Here is an 8,948-nt window from a genome sequence, read left to right on the forward strand (position 1 = left end):
TTTTTTTTTTTTTTCTTCTTCTTCTTTTTTTTTTTTTGTGCTTGGCCTAAAAAGTCGTGTTCCTACCATAAAAGAATGCCGATTATCTAGTGTGTTAAGTTTTGCCAGAAGCAAGCAAGACGAGGTTGCCCCTCTCCCAATCGGTCGAGCTGCTTTGCCCCTATCTCTAAAGTTCGTAGACAAGGTTCGTTCCGACTTGACTAAAGAGCTGGTGTGGTACTCGTCCCTATCTTTAAAGGGGCTTATGCACGCTACTCGCTGTCGTATAAACATGCACGCTACTCGCCGTCGTGTAAAATATATTTATGTAGTAATTTCCAATTCAGGTTGCTATTTTATTCCTACGCTTTTAATATTTTAAAAATAAAAATAACATTAAATATTACATTATTAATTTAGATCAATACAAATTGTTACATATTTTAAAATGGAGAATTGCAATTAAAAAAATTTATAAATTAATAAAATAAGTATAAAATATATTATAAATTATACCAAATAACACAAAAACATAAAAATCAAACTCCATTTTTCATTCCAATAATTGTTTTCAAATTTTTGTGTTAGGAATTTGATTTTGTGGATTCTTTTTAATCCTCTCGCGCTCTTAGTTCCAAAAAAAACCTGGAAACTCTTGGTTTTCCGCCATTTTCAGCGCTTGATTACTGAACCCTAGAGACAAAATGGAAATTTCATTTGATAATTTTAATCCGAGTTGTAAACCCTAGATTGATTTACGCTCGAACACATCCCATTTTGGGAGGCACTGATCATCAAACACGATCGGTATACAAGCCATTTTATATTGCAGGAAAGGTGTTCGACGAAATGCTACCTGCCAATATCGCACCATTTCTTATGCTCCACCTTGCAATTCTTTCAGCTTCGGTCGCCTTTCAGATCGCCATTGTCGTTCTTGTTACTATCTGAGTTGTTTCCGTCGTCGACGACATCGGAATCAGTGATTCCGATTCCGATTCCGATTTCAATTCCAAATCCAACGGTTTCTTGTTCCTTTATTTCTGCAGAACAGCGAGTGAGGGACTTTTGAAGGTGAGGCTCGAGCTTCTTCACGTCGGAAAGTTGAAGAGGCTTCAAAAGGAATTCCTCTGCCCCTTCTTCCAAACACCTGTAAGTTAAATTGCATTTGTTTTGTAAGTTCATACATTCATTTCACGATTACTCTGTGAATTAAACTAAAATTTGAATTTTAGAGAAGAAATCGAGTGAGAGAGCATCAATTTTTTTACATGTTGATTCTTGAAGGCTCGTTCTCTGATGACATGACAACAACAGGAATGTCTTTCCAGTAAGATCCCTGCAAATACACGTATCAGGTAAGCAATCATCTTCTAACATTAATATTTTAGCTCTAAGTTTTATTATCAAATTGTGTGATTTTTTCAATAATTTTTTCATAGAGAAATTTTAAAATAAAATAAGTTTTTTATAATAAAAAAAATCAATCTAATGGGTTTTAGAGGTGGGGAAAAATAAAGAATTAAAGTGGGAACAAACATTCATTGATGGTGGGCTTCATTAAATGCATGAATTCTGAGATCTCACATAGGTTGGAGAGGAGAACACAATTTTTATAAGAGTGTAAAAATTGTATTTTAAAACTCTTGAGTGGAAGATTGGAAGGAAAAATTCAAAGAGAACAACGATATCACGGGTTTTAAAATCTTGAAGGGATATATATAGAAAGGGATAATATCTGCAATAATCTAAAATTTAGAGGTGGAAAAAAATAAGTATTAATTTGTTGTATGTATGAAAGGGTAGTAGTGGAATTGACCTTGAGTCGTTTGAGTAGATCATAGCCACTCATTCCAGGCATGCAGTAATCTGTCATGATTAGGTTGACTTTGACTTCCTGTGTTTCGTGGATATTCAAAATTTAAATAATTCATAAAATAATAATAAAAATCAAGGCTTATTCTTCATCAATTCCCGGCAGATTGAACGCCGTTGAAAACCTGTATTTTTTTATTTGTATTGTACCTCAAATTTTCTTCCCATTTGATGCTTAATGTCTTTCTATAAAAAATGCACAAAATTAAAAATAAATAAATAAAAAACAGTCTTTTTAAAAAATGGAAGATATAATAACATTTTATTAAAAATATTTTATTTTATAACTATTTAAATTAGAAGACATTTCAAACGAACTCTCGATATCTCAATCGAGATCATCTTCACTAAAAAATTTAAATAGTTATAAAATCCATTTGAAATACCTTTTAATTTAAATATATTATATCTTACCCATTTTCAAAATTTATTATAAATATTTTTATTATTTTACTTTTGGCTAAATAAAGTCATTTTTTTTCAGAACTCCTGCAAATTTCTTTTGAACTGATTTATTATTATTATTATTTATTTATTTTTTAATGTTCTAAAATCTAATAATTTTTGTTTAAAGGCTATAATAGAAAAAAAAATTAATTAAAATGACCTGTTGTTGGGAGAGACGTGGGGGAGAAAATGGAGAAGAAAAGTTGTCAAGGTCATCAAGCAGGCCCAGATACCTTAGAGCCTTATCTCCAGACTCCACGCAGGTCACTGCTGGGCATTGGATTGTATTATAAAATGGTTTTAAAAAAGAAAGTATGTGAATTTAGCTATGGATTGGATTTCTTACCTTCGCATGAAGAAGAAATTGTTAGGAGCTTTTCCAGAACCTTTCTTTCTAGTAGGCTGTCGTCCACTGCCAGCACGTGGAAATGCTGCTGCTGCTGCTGCTGCTGCTGCTGCACTTCTTCTTCTTCTTCTTCTTCTTCTTCTTCTTCTTCTTCTTCTTCTTCTTCTTCTTCTTCTTCTTCTTCTTCTTCTTCTTCTTCTTCTTCTTCTTCTTCTTCTTCTTCTTCTTCTTCTTCTTCTTCTTCTTCTACGTCTCCTGCTTTCATCAACTCCATTATGTTTTCAGAGGTAGAGAAGAAATGAATGGGATCAGGGTGGTGGGTCTGCTAAGATTGCAGCTTTTATGCACCCACTCAAGAGAGAGAACCTAACCAAATAGTTCTAGATTAGATGAATGACGTGTGTGTCGTGCTCGTGGTGGGGGACGGGGACGGGGACGGGGACGGGGACGGGTATTTCAAATCTTATAAGGGTGTGGAAACCTCTAACTAACCAACAGTGTTTTAAAAATCTTGAAAGGAAACCCAAAAACGGCTGGCGGTGGGCTTTGGCCGTTACGAATGGTACCAGAGTCAGACATTAGGTGATGTGCCAGCGAGGAGGCTGTTCCTTGAAAGGGTAGACACGAGAAGGCGTGCTAGTAAGGATGTTGGGCTTCGAAGGGGTGGATTTGGTGAGAAAGGAACAAGTGACAGTAAGGACACTGAACCTTGAAGCGGGTGGATTATGAGATCTCACATCGGTTGGAAAGGAGAACGAAACACTCTTTATAAGGGTGTGGAAACCTCTCTCTAGTAGAAGTGTTTGAAGACAATATCTACTAGTAGTGGACTTGAGCCGTTACAACTTAGATTCATCCGTCCACTCAATTATCCAACCACAGTTTGAAATCTTAGAATGCACTCCACTTTGTTGTAAGATCCGAAAACCTCATTTTTTATAAGGACGTGGAAACTTCTCCTTAACCTACACGTTTTAAAATTTAAAATGAAAAATTTAATAAAACAATATCCGCTAACGATACACATATAAGTAGAGTATTGTTATTGTTATGATTTGTATTTCCAATATTGGGAAGATCTGTGTCTAGATTCTACATACCCCATCGGTACCACATCCACTTATCTTTTTCTTTCAACTCTTTTCCTTTTCCCCTTTTACTTTCTTCATTAACATTTTGTTTGATTGCCAACGAAAAAAAAAATCATGATTATGATGGAAATTAAAAGAGTTGATTTTGGGTGTTAATTGGATTTTATTCACTTAATTAAACACCTTTCTCATATTAATTACAATTTAGAACTAATCACACTATCATTGAAATGGACCCTCCCCTCCAATTCAAGATAAATAGTATTTTAATAATATAATATATATATATATATATATATTTTAATTTCTAATTAATGTCGATATCAATTTTCACGCTCGATTATTATTAATGTCTCAATTTTTATAGAAATATGGTAAAAAATATTTATATATTATATTATTAAAATACTATTTATCTTGAATGGGATGCTATGTAATTTTAGTCTTTAATAAGTAATAACTTCACTCGGTGTGAAATCAATACGATTTGATTTCTACAAATTTCTATATTTATTTCTCTGATTTCTTTTTTAATTTGTCAGAAAAAAAAAATCTTCCTGAACTTATGAAATCTAGAACAAAATCCGAATAATATCAATATAGCCTTTAAAAACTCGTCTATTTAAGAAAATTCTAGAAGGGTTTTACTTGAATTGCATGCCAAAATTATATACCTACCAAGCCCCTTGCCCTTCCCCCATTATTGTAATTGATTGCTTAAGCTACAAGCAATACCCATGGTAAATAATTTAAATTATTCACAAAAATTACTCTATCTATTAGTCTATATTGGATGTTTATTGGGAGTGAGTCCCACGTTAATTAATTTAATGGAAGATCATGGGTTTATAAATGGAAAATATTATCTCTATTTGAAGGAGGGCTCGAGAGAAAAACCCAAAATAAATTCATAAAAATTTATACTTAAACTAGACAATATCAATATTGAATAGGCAAATTTGGATACACACCGTGTAGTTATTAGAATATTGAGCACTTAAATGGCAAAGAGAAATAATGTATTATTAATTAATTAATTATTGAATATATAATACAATAATTATAAATAAATATATGTATATTAGGACACCTATTACAGAGACAGCGCGTGGAAGGGATCTACCTGAATAAATAAAGGCAATTTTTGAGTGGGAGTGGGGCCCACTCCACCTCACTCTTACCCTATGTTGCAATTTCTTCACGAATTTGGTTTTCTCTCTTATGAAAAATCTCTGGTGGGGTCCACTTTGCAAGATCTTTGGTGGGCCCCACAGTTTCCTTCCGTTGCTCTTTTTATCATTTTTTTTCTTTTTTCGAATCGGCAAGAAAATAATAATAATAATAATAATAAAAATTAAAATTTTAATTACACGTTCTTGTCTGCCACGTGTTACTGTTCCCATGTGTTGTTCGTCAATCATAGTCTGTCAGCCAGTAAATGGATATCTGACGTGGATCAATCTCAATGGTTGGATTTGAGCATTCTTTTCCCTTCTCATTATTCTATTCCGTGCAGCTCTCTTGCTTTTCAAATAAAATAGTCCTAATAAGATTAAAATATATATATATATATTAAATTATAAATACCTAAAGATTTTTATCTATTTGCTTCCACATTTTTAAAATTTTTAATTTTATATCCAATAATTTCCTAAAACTTTAATTATTCATTGACTTATATAATTTAAATAGTGAATTTAATAAATATAAAATTAAAATTTTGTTGTACTAATTTTATCCAATAAAGTAATTTTAAAAATTAACTTAAACTGATATTTCAAAAACCTATTAAATATTTTAAATACAAAATTACAATTTTAATATTTTATTAGGTAGAGAATTTTGGAAATTAAGTATAAAATTTAAAAGTTTATAGCATTGGTTATATTTATATTAAAATAGGTTGATAATTAAGGAAAAATAAAATGGACCCATACGTACATAAATTCAGGATCTTATTAACCAATCTTTTCTCAATAAGGTCATCCAAGAATCATATTCACAGATTTCCTTCCATTTACTTTCTGGGGCCTACCTTATTTCTTTTCCAGTCCTCACAGTTCCTCAGAGAAAACGACGTCGTTTTCTAGGAATGATTCCATGTGTCGTGTTTACCCTAAATTGGTGAAAGGATAGATTGTCTAAATAGTTTTAAATTAAATCTCGAGTTTTGTATAAATTTTTCAAATAATTTTAACAATTTATTACTTTCAAACCTTTTGAAATTACCATATAAATGTTTAAATAATTTGGGTCTAATATGAATTTTTCAGTTTTATATATAAACTATGAGATTTTTAAAAATATAATTAATATACTAAGAAATTACTTACTCATCTATAGACCTAAAATTTTAAAAATTGAATTAGTAATATCAACTTTAATGTAATAATAGTAGACCAAATTAAAAATTTTGAAAAATATGAACAAAAACACGCTCAATTAGATCTAGTACGATAGACTAATGATTCACATCAAATGTGCTAGTCAATTAATAATTTACTAAGTATATCTATTGAAGTTAAGCCAAAAATCAATAAATGAAGGCTATACACCGCAAGCTTATGAAAAGAAAAAATCTTGATATATCACACCAAATTGAATAATATTTCGTGTAAAATCTCTTTATTTAAAAAAAAATTAAATAAGTTTGAAAAAAAAATAATTAACTTGACAAAGTGGCAAAATTCACATTAATCGATTGCTGAGTCTGTTATGGAGAAGAAAAGGAAGGGTGAGGAGAAAAGCCAAAGTATTGACTTTAAGTCAAATCAATATTTATTCTTTTACGCTTTAAAAAAGGAATAATAAAAAATTAAATAATATATATTAGAGACTGTTGTTTAAATTTATTATTGAAATCTAAGTAATTACTGATTTAATATTTTAATATAGACTAAAAGGATTTAACTTTAAAAAATAATGGAATAAACTTGTAATTTAACTTTAATATATTAAATATATGATATAAAAATTAATTTAATGCCCCACCGAGTACTATGATTATTTTTAGGTATCAATTTGTCTAGAAACTATGTGTTTCTTAATCATTTGAGGACCAAAATCCGAGATTCAAATGTTCTGTTTGTTACAACTTTATGGGTCACGTCGGTGGCCGGCAGGTGATGTCCGGTCGTGCCCTTGCCGGAGCAGTAACCGGTCCGGCGGATCTGCGTGCCCGTTGTCACGGTCATGCTCGTCCGAGACGTGTTGTCTATGAATGCATGCCTCTGACAAGCCAAACCCTTTTTGTCTTTTCATATTCTAGTATTTTACTTTTGAATTTATAGGAAGTATAACGTTTCAAAAGTATCATGTCTAGGCCTGTCAGACATCTCAGAATATATTATAGGGGATACGACTAGTTGTCAACTTCTTTTTACCCAAGGTTATATACTATGAGCCGTTGTTATTTCTCTCTTGCTTGCTTCTTTAAAAAATCTCTTTCTGCTCTCGTTTTCTAAAACCTTCTCTTAAAATCGAGGCCAGAGGCTCGAGCATATGTCGCTTGCCCGTAGACGACGCAAGAACGAATTGGCTTAGCTCACTTGTCTTTGGAAAGTGAGTGCAGCACAATTGTAAGTTCGCTGCCATCAAAAGTGCGATTGTGACACCTGTGACACATCGTCCCTTTCTTAAAATGAAAGCTGTATTCTTCTTCCTTATTTTAAGGTAAAAGCAATTTTGGTTTAAATTCCTTACAAATATAATTGGAGCTTTGAAATTTGAGCTTTTGATAAACTCTTTTTGCCAGCAGTATTTTATTCACTTTGGATTCTTTTTTTTTAAATAATTTATGACATTTTTTTTATCTACTAAATTTGTATATCCGGAAGAATGATGACCTGGGAGTGTTTGTGCACACGGATTGAATTGAGTTACATTCGTAAAATTTCTTAAATTCATTAGAAATTTTAAGTTGAATTTATGATCTAAATAATTAGAATGGAGTTTATAATTAAATTTATGATTCATAACTCAATTCTCTAATTTCAATGAATAAAATTGATTTTTTAAATTATTTAAAAAAATTATATTTATTAACCATACATTTCCTATTAATAAATAGAATCTCATAAATTTTAAATATAAAATATTTACGAGTCACAATATATTAGTAATATAAGTTATAAATATTAAACATTTTTAATAATTTTAAAGTAAAACATGCTTGGGTTGAATTCTAACCCTATTCTTGAGACCCGACTAAAAAAATATATATATATATATATATATATATATAAAAGAGTTATTCGGTCATGTAAATACCTCTACTTGATTTTTTTTACAGAAAGAAAATATGAATATAATTTAAGTATATATCGACTCACGAAAATAACATTTATTTATTATTATTATTATTATTATTATTATTTTGGAGCTTTGGTGGCACATTGTAGTTTTACTTATTTTGGAGTATATAGTTCTTAGTTTATTTCAAGCTAAGTCATTAATTTTTAGAGATATTTATTTAACAAAATAATTTAAGTATAAATAAAAGATAACTTCAAAATGCCATTGGGCCAAAATTTGACGAAGAGATGGCTATCCAGTCTTATTGTTTGTGGAGCCCAACTATTTCAAAAAATAAATGAACCATATTGATCCCCTGCCCTATTTAACGTTAGTTCAAACACGGTTGAGTCGGAATTCGAACCTCTTTTTTATGGTGTTCGAACCTTTTTCTTAGATGATTTTACGACTACCCATGACACAAGCTCCTCCCATAAGTGACAACGATCGAACCAACAACCAATGGCTACAACCTGTAGACCCACGACGTGTGAAGGTCTCTCCTTCATAAAACTATACTCGTGTTTGCAAGTGAACCATGTTTTTTCTCTTTCAATAAATTAAGTTACATTTTTATTTTATTTTAATATAAAATTAAATAATAAATTTTAGAAAATACATGAACCAAAATAAACATTTTGAAAATATAATATTTAAAATGATTTGAAATAAAAAAAATATATTGCCCAAAATAACGGTGAAAAAATATAAATAACAAAAGAGGGTTTAAATCATGAACAATTTAAACTCTTAATTAGAATTTCATTTTAAATTATTAATGGCATATTTTTTTAAAAATAATATAAATAAATTAAAAATGTTTAAATGAAATAGACCATAACAATTTTTATTCAAATTTAAGAGTTTTTTTTTTTTTTTTTTTTTTTTTTTTTTTTTTTTTTTGGGGGGGGGGGGGG

The 8,948-nt window shown here is 30.3% G+C and overlaps 1 protein-coding gene across 3 annotated transcripts; it reads right to left on the minus strand.

Moving 5' to 3' along the window:
* Positions 1 to 673: 673 nt before the first annotated feature.
* LOC111444632 (two-component response regulator ORR9-like) lies at positions 674 to 2,975 on the minus strand. Of its 3 annotated transcripts, none has more exons than XM_023082586.1 (6): positions 2,867 to 2,975; positions 2,648 to 2,752; positions 2,462 to 2,568; positions 1,799 to 1,876; positions 1,251 to 1,318; positions 674 to 1,129 (listed from the first exon to the last, which is right to left on the minus strand). In XM_023082586.1, exons 1-6 carry the CDS (start codon positions 2,919 to 2,921, stop codon positions 880 to 882), a joined length of 663 nt encoding a protein of 220 aa, XP_022938354.1. In that variant the 5' UTR covers positions 2,922 to 2,975; the 3' UTR covers positions 674 to 879. The 3 variants fall into 3 exon arrangements, with proteins under 3 accessions (XP_022938354.1, XP_022938353.1, XP_022938352.1); XM_023082585.1 differs by having other exon boundaries at positions 2,648 to 2,780; positions 2,886 to 2,963; XM_023082584.1 differs by having other exon boundaries at positions 2,648 to 2,781; positions 2,878 to 2,957.
* Between the last annotated feature and the right edge of the window lie 5,973 nt (positions 2,976 to 8,948).

The sequence above is a fragment of the Cucurbita moschata genome, unplaced genomic scaffold (genome assembly GCF_002738365.1).
Source record: "Cucurbita moschata cultivar Rifu unplaced genomic scaffold, Cmos_1.0 Cmo_Scf00007, whole genome shotgun sequence".
NCBI classification, from domain to species: Eukaryota; Viridiplantae; Streptophyta; class Magnoliopsida; order Cucurbitales; family Cucurbitaceae; genus Cucurbita; species Cucurbita moschata.

Coding starts and splice junctions, on each gene's coding strand:
- LOC111444632 (XM_023082584.1), bottom strand. CDS start 2,921: ATGGAGTTGATGAAAGCAGGAGACGTAGAAGAAGAAGAAGAAGA. Junction 2,569..2,647: donor AATTTCTTCTTCATGCGAAG/GTAAGAAATCCA, acceptor AATGCCCAGCAG/TGACCTGCGTGGAGTCTGGA. Junction 1,130..1,250: donor GAGCCTTCAAGAATCAACAT/GTAAAAAAATTG, acceptor TTTAACTTACAG/GTGTTTGGAAGAAGGGGCAG.